We start from the raw sequence: 17,672 nt of genomic DNA, 5'->3' as shown, positions 1-17,672 counted from the left end.
TTCATCGTCATCTGGCTTTTCTCCCTCAAGGTAAAATCTAATCTTCTCCGATCCCTCTCCTCCAGTCTCAGCAAACTCCCTCCATGTGATCTGTCCTCCTTTTCCGTAGCTTAGTTATAAACCATATGATAATATGCAGTATTTCACCAATATTTAATGCATCCGAGGATTCCATTTGGAAGAGGTGATGGAATCCAGAGCAGAAACTTGCTCTACAATATCCTTGGCCATTCAGCTTCTGAACGTTTCCAGAGAGCTCCTTTTTTCCTTGGGGTGACATAGTCCATCGGTGGGGAGCTGCTACTGTTAGAATATTCTTAGAATGAGTGACCGTCCCCACGTCTTCTACGCATTTGTTCTAGCTTTGTCTGGAACAATCCAGAAATGTCCACTCACTCTGGGAGACAAACACACATATAGCTCTAGATGGTTATTGAATCTCTTTAGGGGCAGGACACCTTTATCTCCTTCAGTCTCATCTGACATGGCTTCCAGAGTCCCCAGCTCTTCTCTTCTGAATTTTCTCTAGTTTGTTGAAGTTCCTGATAAAGTGCAGGGGGCTTAGAACCAAGATTCAACACAGTCTAGAGCAACCCAGAGAGCAGTGGAGCACTTATTTTCTGACTGTTCCACTTTTGTTATTACAACCTAAAGTTGCTTTAAAAAAAAAAGTGATCGCATCCTGCTTTTGCTTCTATCAGGCTTGTAATCAACTGCAACCCCAGAATTTTTAAAACTTGAATTACAGTGAAGGCTAGGAATGCCACCCTGTAGTTGTGAGACTGAATTTTTTTTAACATAAATTTTATCTGGTTAAATTATACCTGGTTGTTTGGACCCATCATTCTACCTGAAGGAGACGGTTTTACGATAATTCCATTACCTATCAAATGAGCAGTACCTTCCAGGTTTGCATCTTTGAGTATGACTGACATGTTTGTCTCTCCATCTGAGTCATCCAAAAGCATGTGGATAGGACAGGACTATGGCTGGACCCTTGTGGCCACAACTAGAAACTGCATTTCCCATGGACATAGATCTATTAATTTACCATCTTATCAGCCATTAAGATGTGATGAATATACTTGCTTTCCCTAATTATGGGCAAACATAGAGGCAGCGGAGGTGGAGGGGGTACAGGGGACAGGAACTGATATTATTTTCAACCTTACTGCACTGGTATCTGGTCACAAATAAATATTTTCTGGAGCAGGGGATGCAGTTATGATGGTCATCCATCTACAGTAAGCCAGGCTTGCAAGGAGGGTGTGGAAAGTTCCTGCAAATATTACACCCACGAGGCCCCTTCTTGTTTGGGGCTGTGGTGCATCGCTCAAGCCAAAATGAATTGACCGTGACCAGCGGGTGTGGCAGAACTCTTGCCACTTGGACGCTGCCACTGCCCGGGTAGCTATACACTCCCAACCCCATCCCACCTTCCCATCTGTCAGGGAGCCAGCAGACAAACACTCAAGGGGCTTTTTCTCATTGGCCTTCACGTAACATCACTAAACTGCAGGTCCCACTGCTCCAGGCTCCCCTACCGTGTCCCAGCTAGCATTCTGCTTCACAGCAACATTTTAGAGATTGTTCCTTCCTATGGATTTGTATCCTGCCCTCCTTCCAGAATACCATGGTTCCCAAACTCGATTTGAACCAAGGATACTCATTTGCTGCTCAGAAACAGGGGAGACTCCCGCATTGCTTTCATCAGGAGCTCATTCTGGGGGAATGCCGTGGCCGGCTTACTTCTCAGCCTTCGAAGTCCTTAGACCTTGAGCTCTCTGACTTCTAGCCGTCCAGTCTGGACACAGGCAGAGTTGGGTCTCTTCTCCCTGACCTTGACATTGGCAGCTGTGTCTCCTTCCTAGGTTCCTGCTATTCCAAAGCCTGCCTAATGCCTGGAGGTTTCTCTCCTGCCCCTTGTGTGGTACTGCTGCTCCCCTGGCAGGTCCGAGGTGGATTCTGTCCTCTGGAGAAGCGGGTGTCCTGTCCCCTGCGTGGCCCGCACTCCCCACCGTTCATCCCGCTGAGGGCCCCGTGGTCGGTCACCTTCACCCTCTGCCTTCTCCCTGGACAGATGGGAGCCCATGGCTGTTCTCACGTGGCTGCCTGGGGACAGGAGCCAGGAATCTGATGGTACAAGCCACAGGGAACGGGATGAAATCCCACAGCCCCATCAGCCACTTCTAAAGGGAGAGATCCTTCTAGAAGGACGTCTTTCCTGAGTGGGGGGTAGGAGGAAGGCTCTGTTACGGCAAAGGGCTGCAGGTCAGCTCCCGAAATAGCTTCCCACCTGGCACATCCATCCACAGTGTGCCCCCAGCCTGCCTCGCGGGAGACTGGCAGGGATGCGATTTGGATCGGAATCAGTGGCTGTAAACACACAGCTGTGCCTTTCTGCCTCGCGGGAGTTTTTCACTTGACTGCTCGGCACACTGGGGTCTGGGGAAGGCAGAAGAAGCCCGGGGTGGGGGAGACGGAGGGCCGGCCAGAGGAGGAGGGAGCAGTTTTGCAGAGCCTCGCTGTCCCCTGGGTCAGGAGGCTGAGTCACTGCCGTATTTCTTCTCGAGTGGGCACTCCGCGGGGAGGGCGTTTTTGGCTGCTTTTGGTTGACAGGTTGAACCATCAGCTGGGGGTTCCTCCTTCCAAGAGGAGTGGCAGTGTCAAAAATGACAACCTCTGACCCTTTTTGATAAATAAAAATCTCACCCTTCCCCAGAGTTTCAGAAAGAATCCCTCCCGTGCCCATGGAGAGCCACTTTATCTCTTTGTCTTCTCTGTATCCTGCCAGCTAAGCTGATTCAGCTGTCTTACATTTTATAGTTGGTTTATAAAAAAAATAAACTCTTACATTTTCATTTTCCAGCTACAAAACTATAATATTAAACATGCTTTTTCAGACTTCACTTGGACCCAAGATGGAGAGAGAAGGATCGAGACCAGAGGAGGCTTAACCTACCACTGACTATAACCAGGTTACCACGCCCTCTGTGCCCTCTTTTTGGGCATTAAGAGAGGACAGTGGAAAGCCAGCCCGGAGCTCTCCAGGGAACTGGAAGGTGTGGTAGCAGGAGAACAGCAGAGTGATGCTGAGGTCCCCAGATACTCACAGCCCATTTTTCCCACCCTCCCACAATGCACGGGGTGATGTGCCCGACTGACCTCACCCCCACCTCCCGACACATACCCAGCTGGGCATCCGTCCTGGAATGGTGGGGACTGCGGCACTGGCAAAATTGACAGGGTGCGTGGTGCTTACCCTGCTCTCTCTGACCTCTCCCTCCCTGCCCTCCAGGGGTCACAGTGTACAGTGAGCCCTGAGCGAAGGAGGGTTGGGGCCTGTGTGTCAGGTGCCAGTCGCACTCAGTTCTGACGGTGCTTTATCGTCAAATCCCTGTCAAAGGGTTTTAAATACACACCCAACTCAATTCCAAACATGGTTTACTTCCCTGTGTCAAGGGTGGGCAGCCACTTCCCAGGCAGGAAGGCAGCTCCTCTCTTACTCTGAGGGAAGATTAGCACAACTCACAAAGAGAAGCACAGACCTATAGAACATTCCAGCTGAAAAAGGTCCAGAGAGATGATCTAGTCCACGCCATTGTTCACAGGAGAAAACCAGAGCTCAGAGAGGGCTAGTGATGGGCCTGAGGCCACGCTGTTAGCAAGCTGAGCCTGGAAGCAGGAGCCACCCTGTGTGGAGGCTGCTGAGGCGTTTCCCAGAGTCCCAGGGGAAGTCCTCGCTGCTCTAGACAGGCAAGTTTTCATGTCTTCCCTCCCAAGCACTGCTATGGAATCCGCCCCCATCTCTAGGCAGGCCCGGGTCTCACTGCTGCTGGATCTCAGGGATCTGAGATGGGAGAGGCTGGCACTACAGTCTGCGACCCAGATGTCCCCATGGGGCCCAAGGACTGTCTGCAACCTGAATCAACTCTAAAGATTTTTAGCCAACCCTTCCTTGCTGGAGGCCCAAAAGGGTTTTTTCAACTGAGGTCAAAGCCCTCCGGGGGCTCTGCTGAGTCTAGGTGTTTGAGAACTCATTCCAGCAGAGTGCACAGCTCTGCCCCTGACACGCTGAGGGGGAGGGGGAGACAACCTCCTTGGGGAAGGAGCTGCTGGGGGGGTGGAGGGGGGGTGGAGGGGGTGGGGTGGGCCGAGCACCCTGGCTGCCAGCCCTCTGCCTCGCCTGCCAAGGGTCTCAGGCTTCCACTTCTGGTTCAGCACCTGGGCCTGGGGCCGGAGCTCCCTGGAAGGTGGTGGGAGGTGAGCTGCAGACTTTTTAGCTCTCATTAGCTTTTCCTTGGCTTTTGGTTGGGGCGGGAGGAAAGGGAGAGGGAGGGAGGGTGACAGCTGGCTCCCAGAACTTCCTGGTCTCCATCTGACTTTCCCGCTGCATTCCTTGGCAGGCAGGACAGAAACGCTTGGAGATGCTGCTTGGCGCACGCCAAGGCTCCCTCAGCTCCCGGCCCTGCTGTTTCAATTCCAAGGAGCACCTCGACAAAGCCCAACTGTGATGCTCTCTTAGGAGGGATGAACACCTGGTTCTCATCTCTGTTCTCCTCTGAGGCCTCCATCGTAGCTCAGGCACCAGCAACCCCATTGCCCATCTTGGGAACCCGAGGCTACAGCTGATGAGGCTCTCCAGAGGATACCTGGGGCTTCGGCTGAGCACCCAGGCAAAGGTTTCCAGGGAGGCTGATGCCACCGTCACCCAGGGCTGCCACTTCTGCTAACTTAAGTGCTATCCCTTGCAGATACAATGCAGAGGACTTGTTCTAGCTTTTCCTCCCAGAGTTTCTCCTGTGGAGTTCCCACCAGATGGCTTTGGCCACCATGTGAAAAGGGACAATCAAATTGCTGCTGTTGAACCTTGGCTAATGGCCCTTTGCTCCTCCTTGCCCTCCTCCCATGCATCCTTGCTGTCCTCTGTGTCAGAGTCGCCTCTTGTGGGGCCCTCCCTGCTTTGTGGTAGACCCTGAAGGAATGAGCACGCCTAAGAGACAGCAGCGGGATGGACAGCCTTTCTGCTCTGGCCACCCTCAAACCCTCATGGTCATCTGTCAGCCGCAAAACCAGGAAGATGGTGGAGAACAGCAGACTGGTGGGCACTGAGCAGTAGCAAGTGGTCTCTAGTTACAGAAGACCCTCCTCCCCGCTGTCAGCAGTGCCTGGGACCTCCCACCAGAGAGTCTGCAGAGGAGATGGAGGGTGATGCAAAGGCAATCCACGGAAGTTTCCTACGGTGGCTTTCATATTCTACAACCACTGTGAAAGGAAGCTTCCCAGTGGACAGGACTAGGGAGAGAGAGGCTCCATTCATTTGACCTGAGGCCATGTCCTAGGCCCCCCTTTGAGAAGCTTCTCTGGGTTACAGCTCTTCCTGGGCCTGGAGCTCTTGGGACCGGGTCCACCATGTTCAGTGATGTGAGTCATCCACTGCACAAGGGCAGCTGAGGGTCAAGGAGGGGCTGAAATCCAGCTGTGCGTCGCTTGGCCAGCTGGGCATCTGTGGGGCTGGGCTCATCAGAGGGAGTCCTGTTTTCTGCTCTGAATAAAGATGCGATGTGGGCTGGCTGCGCCATACCATGGACTTTGAGTGATGTTTGGTTCTGAACCTGGGCCTGCCTTGTCAAAAACCAGGCCATTATGCAAGCTCCGTGGCTCTAGGTGGCCCAGCTACACAATGCCTTGGCACAGCATACCCCCCACTGGCTCTGATGTTCAAGCTCTGCGTGACTCAGGATGACGCTTCCATTGGAAGGAGCAGCTCACCCAGCAATGCCTCTGATGGGGATGGCAAGGCTCCTTCTGCACCCAAACCAGCGTGGCCCCAGCAGCTTCCGTGAACCACAATGAACTACTCCCTAGGATCTCACGTCAAAGGGGGCATCTGGGGCCTTCAACAGATAATCTCTCCATATCATGATACACCTGAGTCTTGGAAAGAACGATCTGCTTTCTCCACATGCTCCTCCTTTACCAAGAAAACAAAGGACACTGGCGTGGGAGAATTCTGGACCCAGATTCAGTTGTTTTTTTTTTTTTTTTTTTTTTTGCGGTACGCAGGCCTCTCACTGCTGTGGCCTCTCCCGTTGCGGAGCACAGGCTCCGGACGCGCAGGCTCAGCGGCCATGGCTCACGGGCCCAGCCGCTCCGCGGCATGTGGGATCTTCCCAGACCAGGGCATGAACCCGCGTCCCCTGCATCGGCAGGCAGACTCTCAACCACTGCGCCACCAGGGAAGCCCCCAGATTCAGTTTTGATAAGAAGTGAGCTGACTGAGACAACTAACCACCTGGATCAATATTTCTTGCCACTAGTTAGTCCTAAATGGCAGCTGGCCTCACACCCTTGGTGCGTGGCCTGCCCAGCTTCACCCCCTCATTTTGCCATTATTGGTTCCATGACATGGATGGTCTGTTTACACATATTTCCCAGCACCATGAGAATGCTATTGAACAAGTCTTTCATTGAGTTTTATAGTTTGCAGTATGTAGCAGATGAAATATTCACATAGACCTTCTTCTAAAGAAATCAAGCACTTTACGTATATTATATCCAGAAAATGGCCATCAAATGGCAAGGCATTTTCGTTGGCTGGTTAATTCCGTTTGATTAGAACACTGGGCTGTGGAGACCACGTTCTTGGGTTCCAGCCTCAAGTACTCTGAGAGTTGCTACTATTCTACGGCCATGGGCAATTTCCTCAAACTCAGCCTCATCTTGTTACCCCAAGTGGTGTTACCCCAAGAGCACAAGGAACAAGGATGGATCAATACAAATCCATCTCCATCTCCACCACTGGAAACAAAAACTCAGAACGCACCACCCCTTAGAGTCTTCATAGAAAAAATAGCATGGAATTTAGGAATTTTTTGGCTTTGAAGTTTGGGCCTTCTCTCATATAGATTCTAAAAATCTCAGGAACTTGGAAGATTTTTCTCTTTCAGCCGGCCCTGAAACCTCTCTGTAAGTTCTCCCATGTGCACACTTCGGAGGCTTGGAAGGTGGTGTCTGATGCTTTCTCGTTCCAAACGCTTTGTTAACAGACCTTGGAGAACCACTGAACCAACGCCACTTCTGGGATGAAGGAACATCAATAAATGCTCTTCACAGAGCTTCACTGAGATCATGCTTGCTTTCCCAATACCCACTTCTCATGAAAAGCAGCCTGGAGATGTTTGGATGCTTCATCCAAGTACCAGGCTTCCTCTCACACCCTCAGCCCACGCAGTCAACCTGAAGGGCCTCCATAGGGCTGCAGGAGTTCTGCTTTCTCCACAGTATACTCTGAGCTTGTCAACAAAACCCCTAAACATCTTCCACCCACAGCCTCCAGGCCTCAAGAGAGAGGGAGGGGTGGGTTCCCACCACTCTCAGCCATCGGGGGTGAAGGAGCTCCTGTTGGCCTTGCCTCTAACAGCCCGTGGCAGCTTCTTGGTGTATGAAGTTACGTGTCCATGGCAAACCAGCCATGAAGACAGACAGGGGAACCACAGGTCTTACCCTGTGCAAGTTCTGATTTCTCATGAGAAAAGGCCATGGGGAGAAAAGACCAAAGAAGAAATGGGATGAGGACCCATATTTTAATTGCCACCTCCTAGAGTTCCTGTGATGTTTACATCTAGCAAATTCAAAATGATGTTTAAATTCAGTTAAGATGCACCTAGCTATGACAGGTAAATGACCAGGTTGTTTTCAACCCAGAATTCTTAGACTTTTCATTAAAGGGATAAAATAACGATACTAATCACACAGTAGTCAGGTTTACAAGGACTCTCCTCTTCAATAGAGGGAGGAAAAAGGCAAGTTAGCATCAGTGGGTTTCCACCCTTTGGGAAGGGAAATTTGGCCAGTTCCACACGTGGGATCCCTGCTCGCTGGCTGCCATGTTGGTTCTCTCTGGTTTGACGTGAAGAGTGCAGGCTGGGCCCCATGAACTCAGCAGCTTGTTTTTGACGAGTGAATGAACGGGACTGAGTGCTTCCTGTGCATCAAGCCTTATGCCCCTGCCTTACAGAGAACATCATGGAAAGGGGAGATGGGTCTGTGCTGTTCTACAGAGCATAGCCCAGAATCTCCACCGGGCACCATGGGGAAGACCCTCCCACGGCCACTCCACCCCATGGCTACTGCCTTCCTCTCCCTGTCACGCTGTGCAAAGAAGGCTGACGAGGGGCTGTCAGGGACGTGGAAACTCATGCAGAGGCCACTAACACACACACACACGCCAGCTGTAGACCGCATCGCCACAACCCATGCAGCACGGCCGCCTTAGGCACACGCAAAAGCCGCCGACACAGCAGCAGCGGCAGCTGGCCTCTGGCACCCGCACGGTTGCCAGAGTCCACAGAGGGAAATTTGGATGTTTTTTTAGATGAGCTATGGTTCTGAGCCAATTTATTTTATGGTCCGGTTGGATGGCCTTCTCCCTGGGCTGCTGCAGAGGGTGCACCAACCGAGCAGCCCCGAGGGTGGGGGGGTCCTTCCTCCTCAAGGCCCCAGACAGAAGATCAAATGCCAGGCCCGAGGCTGGGCGGTCGCCCCTGTGCACCGTCTGCAGAGGGAGCCGCCGGGGCCTTTTGTCTTTTGCAGATCCATCCCTAGGAGAGAAGCCGCGACCCTCGACCCTTGCAAAAGAAAACGGGTGGGTGTGTTGAGGGGAAAGCACTGGGCTCCCTCCCATCCCGAAGGAAACGACAATAACCACCACCGTACACACAGAAAACAAAACAGAGAAAAACAACAACCAAAGAAAACCAGCTGAACTTACCACACTGCGAGTGAACTTTTCTAAGGAAGTTCTACGACCTTGCTCACTTTCTGGCTTTAGGGAAAAAAAAAAAGAAAAAAAAAAAAAAGATAGGGAGAAAAATACAGAAAAAAAAAAAATCTTCAGCTTACACATCGTTTCCTAAGAGTAGCAGCGGCAGCTAATGAACCAAAACAAAAGCAAGACAGGGCGGGAAGAAAAAAAAAAAATGGGACAAGAGAAGCAGCCAGAGCTGTGTGCAACAGTCAGTGGGAGAGACGGAAAACAGAGCCTCCGTGGAGCGGTGAGGAGAGAGGGGTGTTTGCTTCTAGAAGAGCCATTAATCGTGCTTCGGGGCTGAAGTAGGAGCCACCGGGCTGGGAGCCGGGCCCTTGGTCAGCAGTTTGGAGCCGCCTGCTCACTGCTTTTGAGCGGTCGAGCCCACGCACAGGAGCCAACTGGGGGCCCCAATGGGGGACAGAAACCAGACGAGCTTCCAGGGCCAGCGGGGCCTGTGGGGGAATCCTGCTGAGACGGCCGGAGTGGCCGTGGGCGAGGTGAAGTCATCAAGTCCTCCGTGAGTCTGGGTTAGGACTTTCTCTGAGATTTTTCTGCTCAGATGCAGCCAGAAAGTTTGTTAACTTCCTCAACATCCTCGTGGCCCCTAGTGACTCTCGTTCTGTGTCCTTAGACCAAGGAGGCTCTACCCAGGTCTTTTGCAACCACAAAGGTCTTGGGCCTCAGAAGGAACGTTCTGGACAGAAAATGCTCTCTCGGTACTCGGGCAGGTGACCCCTTCCAAGGTTTACTCACGGCAGGTGACCGCAGGCTCAGGAACCTCCCAGGGACTCCAGGCTGAGGGTCCCCCCACACGGGGGGAAGAGGAGGCAAAGCCCCTGGATGCTCCCCCCAGGCCTGGCCGTTCTCCTCTAGTGGAGGAGGAGGGGGTGTGGTGTGGACCTGACCTTCTCCTCAACTTTCCTGCTTTTCCAAGGGGGGAGAATTACATCCCAAATACCTGCTAGTTTATCCCAGAGCCCAGTTCCAAGGTCCTGAATCCATGCCTGGGAAATCTGGAGAGCACACACACTCACGTGGACACACACAGAGCAAATAATGGAAATTAGAGAGCTGAAGAAGCAGCCAGGTGTCTGTGCGTCTGCAGGATGTGCTGGCAGCAGAGGGCGCCAAAGGTAGCCACTGTGGGTGTGGACAAGGTCAGAGGGCTTCCTTGGCTGTCATGCCCCATCCCCTCAGCTGGCTGTCGGGAGACAGAGAGGACGCTGCAGAAGGAAGACACAACACAAAGGACACACCGCCGCAGAGCCAGGCTGGTCTTTCTCCTTCAGGCACAGGGAACTCAAGGATCCGTGCTTGGCCTGGCACCATACTGAGTCTCCCCACTGGGGACGGCAGGACTCAGCTTCAATCCAGTGGGCAGCCCGGGGGCTGTCTGTGCAGCTCAAGTCAGGCCAGTCCTAGGCCACGCTGCTGGCATTCTGCGCCTGGCATTCTTGTCCCTTGGCTCCTGAGCTGCTGCTCACAGACAGTGGCCACTGGCCTGACTTATTCAGGTTCCTCTGCCTTGCACAGGTCCTCCGAGCTGCCCTGGAAAATTGTACTTAAGTACTGGCACTTAAGTGTTCTGAAGGGGCCCCTCAAAACCCAGCTCACCTGCTCTTGAGACCCGGCTCATCAGAACAACTAACCTGATCTCTGAAAATACTAGGATAGAGGAGGAATTAGGGAGGAAGGACTGGAAGGCTATGCCTCCAGACTCCATCCGGAGCCTTCCTGAGCAGAAAAGTGAGGCCGATTTCCATCCCTCCTCTTAGCTGGAGCTCGTGGCTCACATCCCTTCCTGACCTGGACATGTAGATCGCATGGTAAGCCCATCCCTGACATCAGAAGACACTCTAGGCCTACCTGGAAGTGCCGAGTTACAAATCCAGTCCATGCCTGGAGACTCAGGGAGAAATGGAAGAAAAGGTAGGCTTGTCACTGATTTTAGAAACAATTAACCCCTGGATATTGAAAGGGCTTTGGTATCTGCAAGAGCTTTCTGCCCCAAGAACACTCCTTGGTGTAGGGGCTGGAAGGATAATTCTAATGAACGTCATCTGTGACATTTTACAGGCAGGCCGTCCGTTCCTTCCTCATTCAAGTGACTTCCTCCGAGAAGCTTTCCTCGTACGGGAGTATCTGTGGAATCTCAGCCCCACTCTGTGTGCTGGGGTGCGTTTTCCCTTTGTGCTCAGACCCACAGGGAGACTGAATGGCCTCTGGCTTCTTCTGGGTGTGTGGACAGGCCCAGATGGGTCAGACTGCTAGAGGCTCACAATTTCCCCACACTGGGATCAGTTCAGGGTCTTGAGCCACAAGAAATAAGGAACAATTACTTTGCCTTCTCCCCTGAGATCTGGGCTGGAGGCACCAAAGGTCTCCACAACTTTTCTTGAAAAACTGGGTATCAGAGCCATTACTGGTGGGGATGTCAGCCAGCTGCATCAGGGCCTCTTCACCTCCACCCTCTGGCAAGGGAGCGGGCTGGAGGTCAGGCTTCACATTTTCCATCGTAGTAGTGACACCTGATGGAAGGGATGCAGGCCAACAAGAAAGCTGGGTTCCTCACACTCTGGGAGTCCCCAAAGTCTACTCCTCTTTCTCAGGCTCTTGGGGACGTCCTCAGGGCTACCTAAGGGCAGGCAAGCAGGATATAAATGCTCTTCTGGACTCGGGAGTGATGTGGGACCAGCCAGATATGCAGACAAGATGCTGGCACGTGAGGTCACAGTGCACAGAAAGAGGGGCTGCGTGGCTGAGAGAGGAAGCCCAACAGACAGCGTGTTGCTGGACAACCACAGGCTCAGGGACTGCTGCTGGGAGGCTGAGAGGGAGAAGAAAGGGATGTGCATGGTCCTAAGTGGCATGGCACGGGAGTCCCGGGACTTGGTGCGAGGAGAGCCCCATTAACCACACGTGGGCCTCAGATCAGAATCGAGACGTGCAGAGCGTTTGCAGGCATACTGGAAGCTTGAGCCGTCCCTCCTGCCTCCCCTTTTTCAGACCCCATGTCCCTCCTGGCGCTTCCTTCCTTCCTCCCAGAAATCCAGCTCAGTTCATCCCTGCCTCAGCCACTCCCCACCGCCTGCATGCTGAGGGTCCCTGCGCCCCCTGGTTCCACAGGGAACCAGGACTTCCTTCAGAGTGGAGGAGGAGGAAGGGGCTAGGATGCCGTTGCTTCTTGGTTAAAAGCAAAAGCAAATGCTGTGGGGCAGGTGAGGGAGAGGAAGGGGGCAACCACCCCAGGAAGGACTTCGGGTGCCAGATCGCCCCCTGGAAACCTATAAGTGTTTCTATCCAGAGGAGGGTGCCCCAATCCTTGCCTCATACTCATCTCTGAGCTGGTCGGGGACAGAAAATCTGTGGGGAGGGGGCTGGACTCTTCAGTGGTTTCCTAAGGGATTGGCTGATGTCACTGCCAGCCCTGTACTCCTGGGCTGAGCCACTGCGGCCTCAGAATTTGGTCACACTCTCCGCAGTGGGCAGGACACGCAGATGGAGATGATGGGTCCAGGGAGACAGGATGCCACACCCTGGACCTTGGCGGGGGGGCTGACGTGGTGACAATCCTAATTATATTCTATTGGAGTGGGACCAGGTACAGAAGGGAAAGAAGAAAAGAGAAAAGAAATAAAACCCAAGGGATGACATTCTCATTTCATACCAGCAGCAAGCAGCAGGCAAAGGTCAACAGTGCTAAGAAAGGCAAGGCTACCCTTCGCAGAGATACCTTCTTCTTGGCGAGCAGCAAGTCCTGGTAAGCATTTGACCGGAGGAAGCGGGCATAGCTGTCACTCTTCATCAGCTTGTAGATGTGCTCCTGGAAAGGCGGGAGGTGGGAAGACACAAGAAAGAACTGTCAACCAATGCTAAAGGGAACTGCAACCCAACTGGCCACTGTGATAGGAAAGAAAAAAACAAACCGAAATATGCTTGTCTGTACCTGGAAAAACATGTAACATGTTTGCTTTGTTTCGTTTTTTTCCCACTCAGAAAACACCACCCAAAACCTATTTTCTCTCACAGAGTAAAAGATCCTTGAGGATCATGTCGCAGAGGCTATGTCATTGGGCCTTGGTGCCACGTTGGGATGCAGTACGGCTTAATGATTAAAACCACAGGCACAGCAATAAGAAGGAAGAAATTACTGATGCACCCAACCACCTGGATGAATCTCAAAGGAATTATGATGAATGAAAAAAAGCCCCAGAAGGTTACATACTGTGTGATTCCACTGATATGACATTCTTGAAATGACAAATTATAGAAACAGACAACAGATTAGTGGTTGCCAGAGGTTAGGGACGGGAGAGGGGTAGGGAGGGGAAGGAGGTGTGGTTATAAAAGACAAAAGGAAGGGTTCTTGTGGTGGTGGACTAGCTCTGTATCTTGACACATCTTACACATGTGATAGAGCTGTATAGAACTAAACACAGACACACACATCCGAGTACAAGTAAAATTGGGAAATCTGATAAACTCGGGGGATGTAGCAATGTCAACATCGTGGCCGTGATACTGTAGTATAGCTTTTGCAGATGCTACTGTTAGGAGAAACTGGGTCAATGGGATGTCTCTATATTATTTCTTATAACTGCTTGTGAAGCTAAAAGTATCTCAAAATAAAACGTGTAATTAAAACAAAGTCCAAAGGCAACGATGCAATTGGGTCAGTGTGTGCATGTCAGGGCCACCATCCCATCCTGGAAGGGGACCCTTAGAACCAGATCGTGGGGGCATCTGGGCAAATATGCCAGGCCTGAGTCTTCCATCCGGGAGGGGCAGATGCTGGGGCATAGTGCCTTCCTGGGCTCCTAGAGGCATTACGTTCTGGCCATGGCAACGGATTTTACCTTTCACTTCCGGCTAATTCCTATAGCCTTGTGATCCCTTCCTAATAGATCTGTCCTCATTAAGGGCGGGGAAAGCCTGTTTCATTAAAAGACGGAGCTTGTCCATTGAAAAAGGGTTATTTATTAGTTGAAATGGAAGGTAGCTCAGCTGCACAGGAAAGCCTGGCTGTCCCAAGAGAGGACCTGTTAGGAGGAGGGTGGACTTTCCCTAGGGAGGGTGGGATCATCAGGCAGGGAAGCATCTTGCCTGATGTACACTCATTGTTCATCCCACGAAGCTGGACAAGGGCCCCAGTGCTCAGGGGAACGGAGAGCTGGTCAGTGAAGAGAATGCTCAGCAAAGAGGCTGGACTGGTCATTAAGGACCTCTTCCTCGGGTACTCTTCCCAGGGGAGGAGGAAGGGGAGGTAGAGACTTCTCCTCAGCTGGGGGCACGTTTAAGAGATACCTGGCCAGACTGCTGGTGCATCCCAGAGGAAGCTGGGTGATGATGATGGCTTGCCAAGACCCTCCTCCTACCCACCTCAAAAGAAAGTGAAGACAGAAAGCAAGCATCACCTTGGTGGCATGTGGGTCCCTCTCAGGCCATCTTCAGATGGACCATATGCAGACCTATTTGGGTACCAGCTTCATTCTTGCCCAGACGCCCCCATATTTATAAAAGCAGGTGCAGAGCTACTCGTGAGAATGGGACCACTGAAAGGACCCCAGTGAAATGAAACACTGGCTTCAATCTGAATCTACTTTGATGATCCAGATGTGTTCTGAGTTAATAAACTTAGTGGGAACACATGTCGCTGAGTGTTTTTCTGCAAATTTCAGACAAAAATCCAGCCCACTCTAGTTTAAGCTCCTTGAGGGAACAATGTGTTTTTAATCTCTTATATGTGCATAGCGTCCAGCACAGGGTTAAATGTTAGAGGAATTTATGTTGCTTTTTGGTTCACTGAAATGCTGGTCTGAGCTTGCAAGTACTGAGCAAGTTTGCAGGCTCCATACTTGTTTTAGTTTATGATCAGATCCTGCTCTCTATATGGAAGGAGAGTGGGGATCACACTCAACTCAAAGGAAGTCCCGATGTGGGCCTTGTGGCTCAGCCCTAATGGCCTCAGGGCCTAGACCGAGGGACATCATGGTCTTTGCATTTGTTGTTCCTTTAAAGTGGTCTAACATTTACATCTTAGGTACAAATGTTAACCCAGAGAGAAACTATCTCGCTGTCTCCTTCTTCTTGTCTCAGGCATGGCTTCTGTCTGGCCCACAGAGCCAGGTGGCTCCTGAGTCATCTGGAAAGGCCTGGCCCTCAGGCCTGGACCCTCTCCAAACCCCTCTCCAAGGCAACAGGCCCATGCTTCTTGTTCTGACTTCTCAGAGGAATCTAAATCCCCAAGTATATCTCACAAAATACCCCCTGCTCCCCCAAGAAGAGGAAGGAAACCTTTCCCAGCCCAGCCCTTCTGGCCTTGGCAACAAATTTCACCCCTGATCTAGCTAATTCCTCCAGCTCATCGTGGGCAGAAAAAGCCATTGAAAGAAAGAACTTGTCAATTGAGAAAGAATAGGATAAAGCAGATGCCTCAACATTTGATCTCCAAAATATTTGTTGAGCATCTCCTAGGTGCCAGGCACTGTGTCAGGCACCGAGATTACAGCATCGCCAAGACAGAAGAGGTCCCCGCTGTCATACAGCTTAGAGTTCATTGCATAAGGGTGTGCGTGACCAGTTGACCTGAGGGATACACGGAAGAAGAGCAGGCTCAGGGTGCTGTGAACGGGTATAACTGAGGATGACCTACCCTGCCCGAGGTGGGGAATGGTTGTCCCTCAACCAGAAAGAGCCTCATCAAGGTAGGAAGAGCTGAGCAGACAGGAATGTGTCTCCCAGTTCCTAGTCTGGTCAACCAGAGCAGGAAGGACAACCCAGGGCCGAGGAGCAGCAGGCAGTGGTGGTCCCCTCTCTGGGGAGCGGGGGGCAGTTGATGTGGGTCAGAGGGGCAGTTTGGGCGCTGCTCTTGTCCTCTCTATGTCACATGCCAACTTGGCAATTTGTTGCCAAGGCCAGAGCCAAGGTGAGGACCTTGTGGGGAGAGAGTAAAGAGAACATAGCTTGTTGGATGTGGGTTGCATAAGGCAGTCTCACTCTGCCAACCTCGTTGCTAGCCCTTGGCCATCATTATGACCGTCTCAGATTACCCTGTAAGGAAACCACCACCAAAACAACACAGCATGTGCAAGGCATGGTCTGAGCAAAACAGAATCCGAGAACCTCTGCAGATCCCTCATGCCCCCCACAGGGCCCGAGGCTTCAGGCCCATCTGGGGCCTCCTCTCCCACAGCCTATGGATCCAGGACTCTCCTCTACCCTCCTCTCCTCCCCCAAGCAAAGAAGTGCAGCCTTTGATGTACCCAGTTATGGAACTCTGTGCCTTCTTCCTCGCCAGCTTTGTCTAAGAAACACAAAGACAGTAAACAGGGGGTGGGGGAACGGAGTGCTGAGGTTTTTCTGGGAATGAGAATTAAGATAGGACTCAGGGCCTTTGGCCAGTTCCCAAATGCAATGAGTTTATCACTGCCAGGGACAGCAAGTGTACAAAGCTCTTGGCAGTGACCCCTACTGATTTATGAGGGGTTCTGGTTTGTTTCCACTGCTTTGCAGACAACCAGTCTTAAGGAAAATGTATATCCAGAATCTGCAAGAAGCAGGAGAGCCACTGGCAAAACCAGCGAGCGCTCATCGACAGAATTCCTAAGGGCCAGAGAGAAAGAAGTTTGCATTTCTCTCCTTTGCTTTTTCTTGTTTTATTTCCCTCCCTCCCTCCCTCCCTTCCTTCCCCAGACCCCTCCCTTCCCTGCTCCCTCTCTCTCTTTCTAAAAAACGGACGATTGAGTTGACTGTGAACAAGCAGAACTACCAGGGTCCACATCTGCCTTCCTGACACGTAGGGAGGCACCTGCTCCAGGGAGGGTGAGGATGGTTCTCCATAGGTAGAGAAACTGATGCCCTAAGGCCCTAAGTCATACTGGACATCTTAGCTGCAATTCTCAGTGGGGGGAGGGAATCACACCCCATGGCGGTTGACAGTTACAGTACATAGATGTCACCCTGATGAGACACTCCACCCTCGTCCAGGGCCAAGCCCAAGATGGGAGCTTTGCTTACCTGGAATGCTAAGGCAGAAGCAAAACCAACTGGAACCATGGGCAAGATTTTATAGTAACTTTAAATGGAATGTAATCTATAAAAATATTGAATGCCATGTTGTACACCTGAAACTCATATAATGTTGTAAATCAACCATACTTCAATAAAAAAAATTCAGAAAAAAAAGCAATGGAGAGAAAGAAAAAAACCCCTAAACCCAAAACGACTGGAATCAGTGGAGTCCAAGACATATGCAGGAGGAGGAGGGAGTGAGCAGTGCACACTGTCTCAAAACCACACCTGCTACAAATCAATGTTTTGCAGTGAGGGTCCTCATTGGGAAATCTCCTTTGTTTTTAGACAGGACACGGTGGGCCTCACAGTGCTGGGGAAGGTAATCAGACAGATGCCTGGGCCTTGGGCCCCAAGCATGCTGGAGCAGTCAGACTACTTCAGAACACCCTTATGTCCTCCTCTTTGCTGTGGGTTCCTGAAACAGCTACAATCTCATCCTCCGGCTTTAGAGCATCCTCCTGGAGTGGGAGGCCGCTGAGCTGGAGCATTGCACAGCTGCCAAGAGCTCTTCTTGGGATTTTCAAGTGTCCTGTTTTTCTTTTGCAGATGTATGTGTCTCTGTCCTCTGTCCTCTTGGGAACACCCAAGCTTCCTGGAACAACATCCAGCCTTTGGGAACTGTTGGGTCCCTTGTGGTCCTTTGAAGGAAGATGATGCTGTGGGGCAGGATGTGACATTGCCGTGTGAGACGCTGGAAGGGGGGCTGGGCTGGGGGCCAAAGGTTTGGATTCAGGTCCCGACTCTGCCTTTTCCAGCCCCGCTGAGCACACAATTAACCGAGGAAATA

General features: G+C 51.7%; 1 protein-coding gene across 1 annotated transcript in view; it reads right to left on the bottom strand.

Annotated features, from left to right (window-relative positions):
* The window catches only part of RGS6 (regulator of G protein signaling 6), a 581,826-nt gene that overhangs the window by 18,535 nt on the left and 545,619 nt on the right, over window positions 1-17,672 (bottom strand). Inside the window, exons 16-17 of the mRNA XM_082617819.1 lie at window positions 12,546-12,635; window positions 8,774-8,827 (exon numbers count right to left, since the gene is read on the bottom strand). Of these exons, the coding sequence (XP_082473945.1) occupies window positions 8,774-8,827; window positions 12,546-12,635 (144 nt within the window). The remainder of the gene's footprint in view (window positions 1-8,773; window positions 8,828-12,545; window positions 12,636-17,672) is intronic.

Source organism: Mesoplodon mirus, assembly GCF_964341445.2.
Source record: "Mesoplodon mirus genome assembly, chromosome: 4".
NCBI lineage: Eukaryota > Metazoa > Chordata > Mammalia > Artiodactyla > Ziphiidae > Mesoplodon > Mesoplodon mirus.
Note: the sequence above shows the minus strand (reverse complement) of the source record. Positions and strands in the feature narration are given on the sequence as shown.